Below are 13,815 nucleotides of genomic sequence, written 5' to 3'. Positions count from 1 at the left end.
GCACCTCCTGTATGGAGACAAGCTGAGAACATTGGGGCTGTTCAGCTTGGAGAAGAGAAGCTGCGTGGAGACCTCAGAGCAGCTTCCAGTGTCTGAAGGATGCTGGGGAGGGACTCTTCATCAGGGGCTGTAGCGATAGAGCCAGACCCGCACGGGAGGATACCAGGGGCCCAACCCAGGAAACAGCTCTGGTACAACCACTGTCCCACCACCGGCCCTCCTCTTCCAGTTCTCTTGCCTTGCCATCCCACTGGGAATGCTTTTCTCCTTGTGCTTCTGAACCTTCCTAATTCATTGTGGCCTGAAATCATCCATGTTTCCCTTCCAAACAAAAAGCCCCAAAGCTTTGAGTAGCAGCACATTTGCCACTTGCAGCCATTTGCATGCACACGAAGACACACCATGCACATTAACTACATTACAGTGTGTATCCTGCCCAGTCTTCTGCATTGTTATAAGCCTACTGTAAGCAGTTTTTCCATCTCAGTTGATTAAAGTATTAGTAGAAAACATCTGTCAGAAATAAAGATTAGGCAACGGGCTGAGGCTTGTTCAGGAGGAAAGCAAACAAGCAGAACAAACACTGCCTAAGGAATATCCACCTCATGTCACATTAATCCTTTCACTACTGGGAACCAAGGTTTTGTTGGCATGAGGCACCGGAAAGGAGAATTTGTTTTTGTTTGGCTCAGCCAACCTTAAATGTCACATTGTACTTACTTATAGCCAGATTCAGCTGAGACACTGCACTGACCTGGAGGAAATATAAGGGGTAAATATAACACATCTGATGGGGTGAAGCAAAAAGCACAACATATTGACCAGTATAGACTGTAATCAATGTAACAATCAAACTTGAGTTGTTGCTGTGTTTTCAGAGACAAAGCCAGAGTCCAGGCGCTCTAGGGATGACTGAAATAGAAGGAGGCTGGAACTTGACATGCAGCATATGCAAAAACTTGTTATTTATAACAGTAAAATCAACCAGAGGGAACGCTTGGTTCATCCCTACCCAGCCTCTTCCTCACCCATCCTGGCACTGCTATGGAGAAAAAGAACAAACTCAAGTATGCGGTTGTTAGGTGCTCTTTATGCATAAACCTCCATTCACGTTAATTTGCATGACATGTCCCCACTATGGACACTTACTGAAGGAATCCATGAGCTTGGCATTTCGTACCACTCAAGTATATCTCTGTGCGACCTAAACTAACATCTCTTAAGGCAGGTTTTGTATTTAAATGTTCAATGTGTAAAATGGGATGCTGCGAGTTTTATGCCTTCAGAGGAGTTTCCACCCTCACCTTCAGCCCTGCATGGCAAACACTATCGCTGCCACTACCTAAAGTGATGCTGCCCTCCCAGAGTGGGCGCTTGGAGCCCCAGCCCGCCTCCACCACAAGGGAGGTCCCACAGAAGACTCCTTAACTCTTGCCTTACCAAGCATCCCAGGGAAAAGGGTGGCAGAAGCCTTGCGCTGAATCTGGAGACGAAGGAAGCAGAGCCTGGAACAGCACAGCCCCTCCTCAGACCAGCTGCTTGGTGCTCAAGCTGCAGCAGCATTCTCCCGATAATATGGTGGGAAATGAGTTGTTGAGGTTTCCACTCAAACGCAGGGGGTGACAGCGATGGGGGGTTGTGTGTTTCCTGGGTTTTGCCCTCTAAGCAAGGAACACGAGGTATTTGTCTCCTGCAGGTTTCTTTCTTCGCTACCCCACCCTCCTTTTTTGTGAAGGACAGAAACCAGCTGCAAGAAATGGAGATGATTCAAAGCCTTTCGAAAGACCAAGAACCTTTCACAAGGAGTATCTTAAGCATATTGTGACCTTTTGCATCTGCACTTGGATGGAGACTACCAATCACAAATGTGGAAGTACCATGGTATTTAACAGGCTATATCCAAAGTAAACGTGCTTTTAGCATGACTTCCAGAAGGAAACTTCTGGAAAAACCCTGGAAGGCAGATATAGAATCACAGAATCACAGACTGGTTTGGGTTGGAAAGGACCTTAATATCATCCAGTCCCAACCCCCTGCCACGGGCAGGGACACCTTCCACTAGAGCAGGTTGCTCCAAGCCCCTGTGTCCAACCTGGCCTTGAACACTGCCAGGGATGGGGCAGCCACAGCTTCTCTGGGCACCCTGTGCCAGCGTCTCAGCACCCTCACAGGGAAGAGCTTCTGCCTTAGATCTAACCTGAACTTCCCCTGTTTCAGTTTGAACCCATCACCCCTTGTCCTGTCGCTCCAGTCCCTGATGAAGGTCCCTCTCCAGCATCCTTGTAGCCCCCTTCAGCCACTGGAAGCTGCTCTGAGGTCTCCACGCAGCTTCTCTTCTCCAGGCTGAACAGCCCCAATGTTCTCAGCCTGTCTCCATATGGGAGGTGCTCCAGCCCCTCATCATCCTCGTGGCCTCCTCTGGACTTGCTCCAACAGCTCCATGTCCTTCTTATGTTGGGGACACCAGAAGTGCACACAGTGCTGCAAGTGGGGTCTCACCAAAGCAGAGCAGAGGGGGAGGATCACCTCCCTCGACCTGCTGCTCACATCAGGACAAACATCTATTTGTAATGCCCTGCTGCCCATCAGTATGATGCTTGTAGGCTGCTAATCAAAACTGGAAAAGGGAAATGTCATACACCTTTCTAAAAGCACACAAGATGAACATTCAGCACTGCCAGCATTAGTCCTCATGCTGAATTAACTTAGTTTCAGTCTGGGAGGCTATGAAAAAAGCACAAGTTACAAAGGTTCTTTTAAAACCATAGTCCCAGACATGACCTGTGATCCCAGCATCCACTTGCACGCAGAAGGAACCAGACCAGAGAAAGACACTGCAATGTATCATTTTGATTATTTTATTATTTAATCTTCAAAACTTTCTGCCTTGAGACAGGAATGCATGATAGATAGAAATGGCTCAAACATCTTCACATGAAACACTCGAAATCAGAATTCATTCACAATTAGTTCTCTAGAACATCTACAGTTACATAATCCCACCCATTTCCATCCATTATCACAGATTTCATTATTTGTTAAACAGTAGTTGCCAGCAATTGAAAACTGTAAGGCTTTTTGCATATTAGTAGAGTCTTCTGAACTACAAACACGAGTATCACAACTATAACTCTCACTTTACATGGCAACCCCAAGTGACAGATGTTCCAAAAGAAATGTGTTGCTTTATGTGGCGTTCATTAAACCGACAGAGAGAGCTCTGTGCCTCCTCAGCTCTACAACCCTTCCTCATTTACGAAGATTATTTCCTAAACCTACAGCATATTCCTCATTTGGAACCAAGAACTCCGTTGAGTTGACCTTTCTCTTGAATTGCTGCTATTTGGCAAACCTGCACGTCAGGCAAACTCGAGCTCTCCAATACAACTCTCTATGTACAGAGCACAGTTTGAACAGATGGGTTGCTTGGAATCCACATCTCCCTCCATCTGAAGGGAGCTACTTTGAGGTTTTCTGGAACTGTTGTAAACAAGAGGATATTTTTTATATATATATATGTGTGTATATATATATTTATATATTTTATACATAAATGTTCTAAATGTCCTTTGGGAGTCCATTTGTTTTTATCTTTCCAAATGATGACTAAATACCTGATCTGTAGCATTTCTCCTGAGAAGATACTAGTAAGGGAATGACAGTTTTGATGCACTTTGGAATGGCACAATCACGTAAACGCTTGCACAATTAAGACTTATGAACTCATCCAAAGTTTCTAAACATGATATTCTACCTAAGAACTAAAATACCAGCACAATGCAGAGAGTTAAAAAAGAAGAGAATTCTATGTAATCAAAATATAAACAAGTACATAGGAAATGGCTATCTGTCAGTAAGTCTATAGCTCTTTAAAGTACGAAACGTATGCACTTAAGGAAAAAATGTAGCTATCTGACAAACTTGGTAAAAAAAGGACTTTCCAAATGCATAACAAATGCCAAGATATCCCGTAACTGGCCAGGTATAGCCACATGAGAGCTGCATGGCTTAGAGCAACCCGGGGAGGCGGGGGTGGAAACAAACAAACAATAGCACAAAACCAAGAAATCAGCAAGTTTAGGGGGGAAAAAAAAAAGAGAAAATCACATCAACATCATCATCTAAATTCCTGTGTGCTTCTATCCCAACTGCTAACGGAGCCAGGGCTGGGGAAAAACCAAAAGTAGAGATTGCAGTTTAATGACTCTTAGTTACCTCTACAAATGTAGAAGAAAGAATTATCAACTTAATACACTAATCCTAAGCACCAATTTAATAATTTAAGTTAACTGTATTTATATTTCTCCTACTAGGGATGGAGCAAGTTCTGCCTGAAGGCTTAATGTTTAACTCTGGAGCCCATCTGACTTGTGTGTTCTTGTCCCGCTTCCTCTGCTGTTCACATCAAAGCCATTGTAAGGATTCTCTTGAAGTTTCAAACTCTCTAAGCAAGCAATTCCTTGAAGAGACAATTACATCCTACAGTTTCAGGTCATGAAAAGTGAAACACAACAGCACTGGGTTAGTCTGTTATTAACCAGTCTGAAAATGGAACAGCCAACACTGTTCCTCGACAGGATTCGCCTTAGAACTAGCAGCACCCAGAGCAGACCAACTGCCAACACATCCAGACTCCACTAGGAATTAGTAGTGTTACAAAATTGCATATGTGTTAGGTCAAGAAGGCATCGCCATACATGTGGCATCATGACATTGCTTTTCCTCTCTTTTTCTCATGAAGAAAAACCAAAGGAAAACAGCCCCACAAGGAGTTTTTTGGTTGTCTTTTTTTCACAGTGCTCCCCAGCTGAAGCAGGTCAGTGCTTCTCAGCAACGTAGCTCTTTCAGAAAGCACTTTCACATAGTTAAGGTGGTCTACTTGAGCTAATTCTCAGAGCTAACCTTTTTCTCCAGTATGTATTTCATGCTACTTCCTGACAGCAATTTCAGAACTGAAATGGATCTATGGTAATGTCCACTACTAACTGTGACCAGATCCTGACACAGATCATCAAGCCGGTCCCTTGCGATGGTTCTACACATCGAACTGAAGCTCAGACTAAAAAAATCTCACTGAAACTCAAAAAGCTGGAGTGGTCATGAATCTCAGCTACTTCTCCCTAATTGAACCCTCACCCTGTAATGAAAGCACGCACACCAAAGGAAACCACAACTGCCTGAGCTGGGAGCATTAAGACACCGGTGAGTTATCCTGCTGCTCTTCAGTGACTGTGGACTCGCTGTGCTCCTCGCTCATCTCATTGGAGGGCTCCTCATAGCCCGGCTCAGTGGGATCCAGGCTGCTCCCCTCGCTCTGCTCCTCGCTCTGCTCCTCACTGGCCTCTGCAGACTGCTCCAAGTTGCTCTCCAAAGAAGCTGGGGAGCTGCCAGTTACGCTTTCGGTTTGGTTCATTTCGTTGAAAGGCTGTGGCAGAGGAGCAGGGGACTGTACAGCGTTGCCACTGGAAGCGATGGGCACTTTGGTTGCGCCGGTGTCTACGACAATGTCATTTTGTGGTAGAGTGACCTTCTCCACGAGTTTCCACTGGATAATACTCATGTCTTTCCCTCCAGTTGAAATCAAGTGACAATCGCTATGGGTGAAGCTGACATTTGTCACATGACTACTGTGAGCACTGTATTTGTGACTTGGAGCCTGTTGGAAACAAGCAGAAAGACAAATCATAGAATCCCAGAATGGTCTGGGTTGGAAAGGACCTTAAAGCTCATCCAGTTCCAACCCCCTGCCACGGGCAGGGACACCTTCCACTAGAGCAGGTTGCTCCAAGCCCCTGTGTCCAACCTGGCCTTGAACACTGCCAGGGATGGGGCAGCCACAGCTTCTCTGGGCACCCTGTGCCAGCGCCTCAGCACCCTCACAGGGAAGAGCTTCTGCCTTAGATCTAACCTGAACTTCCCCTGTTTCAGTTTGAACCCATCACCCCTTGTCCTGTCGCTCCAGTCCCTGATGCAGAGTCCCTCTCCAGCATCCTTGTAGCCCCCTTCAGCCACTGGAAGCTGCTCTGAGGTCTCCATGCAGCTTCTCTTCTCCAGGCTGAACAGCCCCAGTGTTCTCAGCCTGTCTCCATATGGGAGCTGCTCCAGCCCCTGACCATCCTCATCTTACGCTGGGGACACCAGAACTGCACACAGTGCTGCAAGCGCGGTCTCACCAGAGCAGAGGGGCAGGATCACCTCCTTCGACCCGCTGGTCACACTGCTTTTGATTCAGCCAGCACACGGGTGGTTGACTATCATATGCTCTTCTAGCACGATACTGAAACCTAAAACTACCGTTTTTACTTAGCCCTTCAAGAGAGCTCTTTATTCACATAAGCGTACAGAATTATATTTATATTAGGTTCACCCAACAATATATCCTCCTTTCTTAAGGCTTGAAGCTTGCGACTGATTTAGATCTTTATGCAGAAATCAATGGCCTTAACACTAAGGCCAGCAAACAGAATGTGTCAAGTCTCTGTTCCAGAACTTCAGGATAACTATTGCCACTTCACTTTCAGGTATATTATGTGATATTTTATATTATTTTCTATATAAACTTAATGGAGAAAACCATGCTTCTGTCCCTAGCTCTGTTCTCAGATATAAATGAGCTATTTGGCTGTCAGGTTCCAAAATGACTGAGCTGGGGACTTACCTTTGGCTTGGAACAGGGATACTGAAAGAGATGGACCTTACAAAAATCATCAGCAACTGCTATCACTTTTCGATTATGGGATCTGACAAGGGCGTTGATGTCTGTCCCATCTGATCCCTCAGGCCAAACTCCTAGGAGAGAGTAGAGTAGATATTTAGTGATGGCAGTTTTAGAAAGCTGTGAGAAAAGGGAAGCTTAACAAAAGATAAATAAGGCATTCAACTGAAAGCTGGTATATGTATTGCATTAAATGTCATTAATATTCTGCTAGCCTAATGCTGCTCCCCCAAACCCTCAGCCTTGGCCAGGAAAACCTCTTGGACTTAACGTAAGTTTCCTGTTCAAAACCCTAATCTTGTTTAAAGCTTATTTTAAGATTAAGTTTGTTGCTAAAACTGGTAACACTTCCGTTTGTGCACAAAGGATTTAAAAGCAAGACTGGTACTGGAGCATGGGACAACATACAGTATGCAGAGACTTCTTTTGGCTGTCTTTTAAATCTTAGTATTTGCATGATTCAAAGGAGATTGATGACACTTTGCACAGAAAGCCAGCCTGCATGAGTTTCCTAGATGTAAGTGCTGTCAAGTGCTTAAGCACAATTCAATATGCTTTTAAGTGAGAAGAATGGCACAGATATGTCTAGACAAAAGAATAACAACAAGGCCTGGATGAAAAGCACTGAACAGATTGGGGAGGGGGGAGGCTTTAATTTTAACAATCAATAAAGACCCTAGAGATCCCCATAGCAAAACTGCTGCTTCACATCTGAAAGTAAAGCTGAGCAAAAGGCAAGCAAGGGGTTATAAGATAGTAACTTATGAGAAAGGTGCCATATTTTTACAGCTCAGATTTGGGCTTCTGATAAGTTCAAGAATTAGAAGGAATTTTCCCCCCTCAAATTTCACATCCTGAATAACTGTGTGTCTGACTGACTGAGAGGGATGTTCCCTATCAGATAGGAAAATATCTTCTTCCTCCCTTATAATCATTGACTTCGGTAAAACGAAACCCATGTGCTGTCCGCTATTTCATACAGCACAAAACGCCAGCTTAGAATTGCCTTTTCAAACTCCCCCACACTCTTGCCTTGTTTTTATGCAAAATGGCAAATATCCTTTAACTTGAAAGTTGGTTTTTTTCCCGTTCTTCAGCAGTTGGAGTAAGAACTTGATTTTCTCTGCAGAATAACAAAGGCAGCTTGTTTCAATGCCAGTAAGCTACGCTGCAGCTAATGTACTAAATAAAGACATGAAATGCTAAGGCAAGTATTTAGAATCATTGTAGTGCTCTCGCATCAATGAAATCAATCTGAAAAATATATATATAAGAACTTCCAAAATGAATGCATTTTAACTTTCTCCTGCATTCTATACATAAAATACTGTCATCAGGTAGGAGAAATACATGAACTTCAAATGAGATTCCTGATGTTTCACCTACCACTGTACGCACACTGTGCTAAACAGCTACGCCATTGCCTCCTCTTTTTCATTTCAGATTAAAAAGACTGATATTCAAGCTTGCATCTCTTATTTAATATCTTTTGTGTTCACAAATTCCTTTACCAGCTCTAAAGGTAAGACAATCCTTTGTCATAAGACAGCAGGATTTGCTTTCAATGCAGCAGGCAAATGTGGAAAACCCAAGACATTAATATGACCAAGGTCTTAGTTCTTAACTATAAAAGCTACAAAAACCACATAACTTTCTACTAGGTACGACAGCAGCACTTCCATTTTAATGGACTGTGCTGCCAGCAGCAAGCCTCTTGAAAGAATCTGCTCAGATGGAAGTGTGGGAAATGTGCAGTAAATGAAAGAGTGACTTCAAGTGCTTGGGATGTAGACTGAGGAGCCTGTTGAGCCAATGTAGTGATACCAAGTGCCAAAAAGGAGTGATGCTATTCTCATCTGAAGCAGGCATTTCAATCCTTTCGTCTGCTGACAACAATGCCTGAGCCTATGGACACACTATTCCACAGAGTTAAATTAGTAAAACACATACCCTGAAAGCCCAAATCCAGTAAACTTAACCCTCTTTCCTGAACATCAAAGTGAGCAGCCCTGGCTTGTCTGGATTCCTGAGCCAGCTGACCCTTGGGTCAAAGCCAGACTTCTCCTTTGGGCAGCAAATACCTGCCAGGTTCGCCGAGCTGCACTGCCTGATTTAATGGGAAAATCCTTGCCTTTGTCAGAGACTGAGCAGCATTTTAAGACTCTGCAAAGGGTGTCAGACTCCCAGACAGTATAAAACTGACCATGATGAATTTTGGCTGGAAGCTTAAATATATTCTGTTCTGCCCCAGAATAACATCACATTATCTGCTTTGTCTACTTCACCCCGAGGCCCTCTGGCACACTGATGATTCTGAGAGCAGTTGAGATTAATTCAGAGTGGTTAAAGTTGTATAAATCCAAAAGGGAATGCAGGCAGGATCAGCTACCTGAGCCACTCTTTAAAAGCAAAAAGTAGAAAGGCTTCTCCAAACAGTGGTTATGGGAACTGCTCATGCCCAGCCTGGCTCCAGTTAGCTTCTGTCCAAGAACTGCTGAAGACACAAAGCCAATGGTCTTTGTGAAACCAGACTCCTTCTGTACTCCCACACCTCATCTTCTCAGGTCAGGAGTACAAGAGTTCTCGGAAAGTGCTGGGATTCAAAGCAATTCCCTGTCTGCTCTAGCACCAAATGTAATGGTAGAAGTTCAGTGGCAACAGAGCCATTGTCTGCTACCTCCATTCTTCTGGCAGATTTAAGTACTCTGCATGAGTCCAGGGAGGGACTGGTTGGAAATGTGACGCTCCAGGGCAGCCTTGGCTCTAGTGATCACGAGATGGTTGAGTTTGAGATCCTCAGGACGGTGAGAAGAGCGTGCAGCAAGCTCACTGCCCTGGACTTCAAGAAAGCAGACTTTGGCCTCTTCAGGAACCTCCTGAGTAAGGTTTCATGGGATACAGTCCTAGAGGGCAGGGGGGCCCAAGACTGCTGGTCAATATTCAAGGTTCACCTGCTACGTGCTCAAGAGTGTTGCATCCCGACTAGAAGAAAGTGCAGCAGGAGGGCCAGGAGACCTCCAAGGATGGACAAGGAGCTGCTGAGGAAACTTAGAGGGAAAAAAGAAGCTTATAGAAGGTGGAAGCGAGGACAGGCGGCCTGGGAAGAATATAGGAGCATTGCCCGGGAAGCTAGGGACCAGGTTAGGAAAGCTAAGGCCCAGCTAGAATTAAGTTTGGCAAGGGATGCGAAAGATAACAGGAAAGGATTCTATAGATACGTAGTAAATAAAAGACAGACCAGGGACAACGTGGGCCCTCTCCAGAAGCTATCAGGAGAACTGGCTACCATGGATTTGGAGAAGGCTGAGGTTCTTAATGACTTCTTTGCCTCAGTCTTCACCAGCAAATGCTCTGACCACACAACCCAAGTCTTGGAAAGCAAATGCAGGGACTGTGAGAATGAAGACCTTAGGCCCACTGTAGGAGAGGATCAGGTTCGAGACCATCTTAAGAACCTGAACGTGCACAAGTCCATGGGACCTGATGAAATCCATCCACGGGTCCTGAAGGAGCTGGCGAATGAAGTTGCTAAGCCACTGTCCATCATATTCGAAAAATCCTGGCAGTCAGGTGAAGTTCCTGATGACTGGAAGAAGGGAAATATAACCCCCATTTTCAAGAAGGGGAAGATGGAAGACCCAGGGAACTACAGACCAGTCAGTCTCACCTCTGTGCCTGGCAAAATCTTGGAACAGTTTCTCCTGGAAAACATGCTAAGGCACATGAAAAACAACGAGGTGGTTGGTGACAGCCAACATGGCTTCACTAAGGGGAAATCCTGCCTGACCAATTTGGTGGCCTTCTATGATGGAGCCACGGAACTGATGGACAGCGGCAGAGCAGTTGACATCATCTACCTGGACTTGTGCAAAACGTTCGACACTGTCCCGCATGACATCCTTGTCTCTAAATTGGAGAGACATCAATTTGATAGATGGACCACTCGGTGGATAAAAAACTGGCTCGATGGCCGCACGCAAAGAGTTGTGGTAAATGGCTCGATGTCCAGTTGGAAACCTGTAACGAGTGGTGTCCCTCAGGGATCGGTGTTGGGACCGGTCCTGTTCAACATCTTTGTCGGCGACATGGGCAGTGGGATTGAGTGCGCCCTCAGCAAGTTTGCTGACGACACCAAGCTGTGTGGTTCGGTTGATACGCTGGAGGGCAGGGATGCCATCCAGAGGGACCTTGACACGCCTGTGAGGTGGGCCGATGCCAACCTTATGAAGTTTAACCAAGCCAAGTGCAAGGTCCTACACGTGGGTCGGGGCAATCCCAGGCACTGCTACAGGTTGGGCGGAGAAGAGATTCAGAGCAGCCCTGCAGAGAAGGACTTGGGGGTGTTGGTTGACGAGAAGCTTAACATGAGCCGGCTTCAGTGTGCGCCTGAGCCCAGAAACCAACCGTATCCTGGGCTGCATCAAAAGCAGCGTGACCAGCAGGTCGAAGGAGGTGATCCTGCCCCTCTACTCGGCTCTTGTGAGACCTCACTTGGAGCATTGTGTACAGTTCTGGTGTCCTCAACATAAAAAGGACATGGAGCTGTTGGAGCGAGTCCAGAGGAGGGCCACGAGGATGATAAGAGGGCTGGAGCACCTCCCGTATGAAGACAGGCTGAGAGAGTTGGGGCTGTTCAGCCTGGAGAAGAGAAGGCTGCGTGGAGACCTCAGAGCAGCTTCCAGTGTCTGAAGGGCGTCTACAAGGGTGCTGGGGAGGGACTCTTCCTTAGGGACTGTAGTGGTAGGACAAGGGGTAATGGGTTCAAACTTAAACAGGGGAAGTTTAGATTAGATATAAGGAAGAAGTTCTTTACAGTGAGGGTGGTGAAGCACTGGAATGGGTTGCCCGGGGAGGTTGTGGATGCTCCATCCCTGGCGGTGTTCAAGGCCAGGTGGGACAGAGCCTTGGACCACGTGGTTTAGGGCAAGGTGTCCCTGCCCATGGCAGGGGGGTTGGAACTAGGTGATCTTAAGGTCCTTTCCAACCCTTACGATTCTATGATTCTACGATTCTAAATGTAAAATGGCTTCAGCTCCAAGGCTATTCCAGAAGGAATATTCAGTCCTTACAAAGCTTCTTCATTGCTCTTGGAGAAAGACATCATATTAGCATCAGAGTTTTGCTTTTCATTTTCTCTGGCATCTCCTGAACCTTCTGATACTCCCTTTTAAGCAAGGCATTTGTGCTGCACTATTATTTCAGTCTCAGAAGCAAAGGCAGGGAGGAAATAACTGCGGTGGACCAGTTCCCTGTCAGCCTAGGCTCACGTGCACAGAGCATCAGGAGGGGACAGCCATTCCCCTTCTACTTCACCCAGACAGACTGAATAAAACCAAACCAAACCAAACACGTACACGACCTCGTTCATAGTTCTCAGTCTCATGGGAGACTTATTTTTCATCAGTACAAGACAGACAAGGAGCTACTGGAGATGGTCCAGCAGAGGCCACAAGGATGTTCAGGAGTCTGGAGCATCTCTCTTATGAGGAGAGATTGCAGGAGCTGGGCCTGTTTAGTGTAGAGAGGAGCAGACTAAGAGGGGATCTCATCAATGCAGGTCAGCATCTCAAAAGCGGTGCCAGACTCTTTCCAGTGGTGCCCAGCGACAGGAAGAGGAGCAATGGCCATAAACTGAAACACAACAAGTGTCACCTCAACATGAGGAAGAAGTTCTTTACATGAGGGTGGCAGAGCACTGGGACAGGCTGCCCGGGGGGGATGTGGAGTCTCCCTCTCTGGAGACATCCCAAACCCGCCTGGACATGTTCCTGTGTTCCTGAGTGACCCTGCCTAGGCAGGGGTTGGACTGGATGATCTCCAGAGGGCCCTTTCAACACTAATCGTTCTGGAGTTCTGTGATCTAACTAGCAACAAGCACTTATGGCTACTTGCTCATTAAGCACATGACAGTCCTAAAATCTGCATGATAGATGTCAGAATCTACAGAAAGCACTCAGTGATACTCTTCTACCCTGCATATAAACTGATACTCAAAACTGAACTCCTAGCAGATGTGCAGAAAAGACATGTAGACCTAACCCTCACCCCTCAAGAATTTGATGATTTACCTGCTTTTGATGTTTCCAACATGAAGAACAGAGGCAGGTATGTGATCTCAGGGATGGAAGCAAGACATTCAGCATCCTGCTCAGGCAACTTGGTTTTACACCACTTTTTAACTCCCAGAGGAGCTCCTCATTTATGGCCAACAGTTGCCTTCAGCAATATTACTCACCTCTGACTACAGGTATCAATGTGCTGTCATGATTTTAAGTCATGAACTATAACCTACACTCACATAGTCTTGTTCCTGTCCCCAAGATAAGGTAAGCAAAGGAGAATGCACATGTGTCAGATGAGCACTTTAAAATATCAGCTTTTTGCTTCAGTGCCTCCAAAATTGGTAGCCTAAAATGACAGCAGAAAAATCAAATCCCAAACTTCGATACTAAATAGAAATCAATTGTACATTTTCTGTAGGGCAGCCAGTGCTCTGTATCACAGACAAGTATTGTGGCCAGTCTCTTTGGTCTGTCATCTCAGCACCATCCTCAATAATCATTAACTGTTTTTCTAATGACAAATTGAAGGAAAAGCAAACACAAAGCACAGCATGAAAAACCTAAAAGCAAGTTAGATGGTGCTTACCAAACACCTGGAAGCCTAGCACACAAGTGTATGTTGTCCAATCTATATCCTTACAGTCAGAACGATTCCTGATTAGCTTGCAGCCACTTGGAATGTCCCCTGTAAAAAAAGTGAATGATGAGTAATGCCATATAAAATTAAAGTCACATAAGTGCTCTTTGAAGGTGCTAAGACAGTAAATAAATGCATCTTAAAACCAATCTGGAATCATACTGTAGAGGCAAAGACACACCTTTATCACATTCCAAGCTTTGCTTGATATTTGAGTCACATTTTACTTCTCATTTCCCTCTTCAGATCAGGGTACCTCAAAACCACTTCCCTACAGCCTGAGTCCCCCACTACCTACTCTACAAAATGTTTTAATAGAGACTGCAAGAGAACAATGTCTCCTTCCTACCAGCTCCATGGATATGCTAAAATTTCAACGATTCAGGAAGCTCTGCTTTGAA

General features: G+C 45.5%; 1 protein-coding gene across 8 annotated transcripts in view; it reads right to left on the bottom strand.

Annotated features, from left to right (window-relative positions):
- Positions 1 to 2,837: 2,837 nt before the first annotated feature.
- Positions 2,838 to 13,815, bottom strand: part of EML4 (EMAP like 4) — a 149,574-nt gene continuing 138,596 nt past the window's right edge. For all 8 annotated transcript variants that reach the window (XM_030499321.1, XM_030499324.1, XM_030499319.1 and 5 more), the window contains 3 exons: positions 13,364 to 13,462; positions 6,659 to 6,789; positions 2,838 to 5,656 (listed from right to left, as the gene is read on the bottom strand). In XM_030499321.1, the coding sequence (XP_030355181.1) occupies positions 5,192 to 5,656; positions 6,659 to 6,789; positions 13,364 to 13,462 (695 nt within the window). In that variant the 3' untranslated portion in view covers positions 2,838 to 5,191. The remainder of the gene's footprint in view (positions 5,657 to 6,658; positions 6,790 to 13,363; positions 13,463 to 13,815) is intronic.

The sequence above is a fragment of the Strigops habroptila genome, chromosome 10, assembly GCF_004027225.2.
Source record: "Strigops habroptila isolate Jane chromosome 10, bStrHab1.2.pri, whole genome shotgun sequence".
Classification (NCBI taxonomy): domain Eukaryota; kingdom Metazoa; phylum Chordata; class Aves; order Psittaciformes; family Psittacidae; genus Strigops; species Strigops habroptila.
The sequence above is the reverse complement of the archived record's forward strand: the minus strand, read 5'-3'. Positions and strand labels throughout refer to the sequence as shown.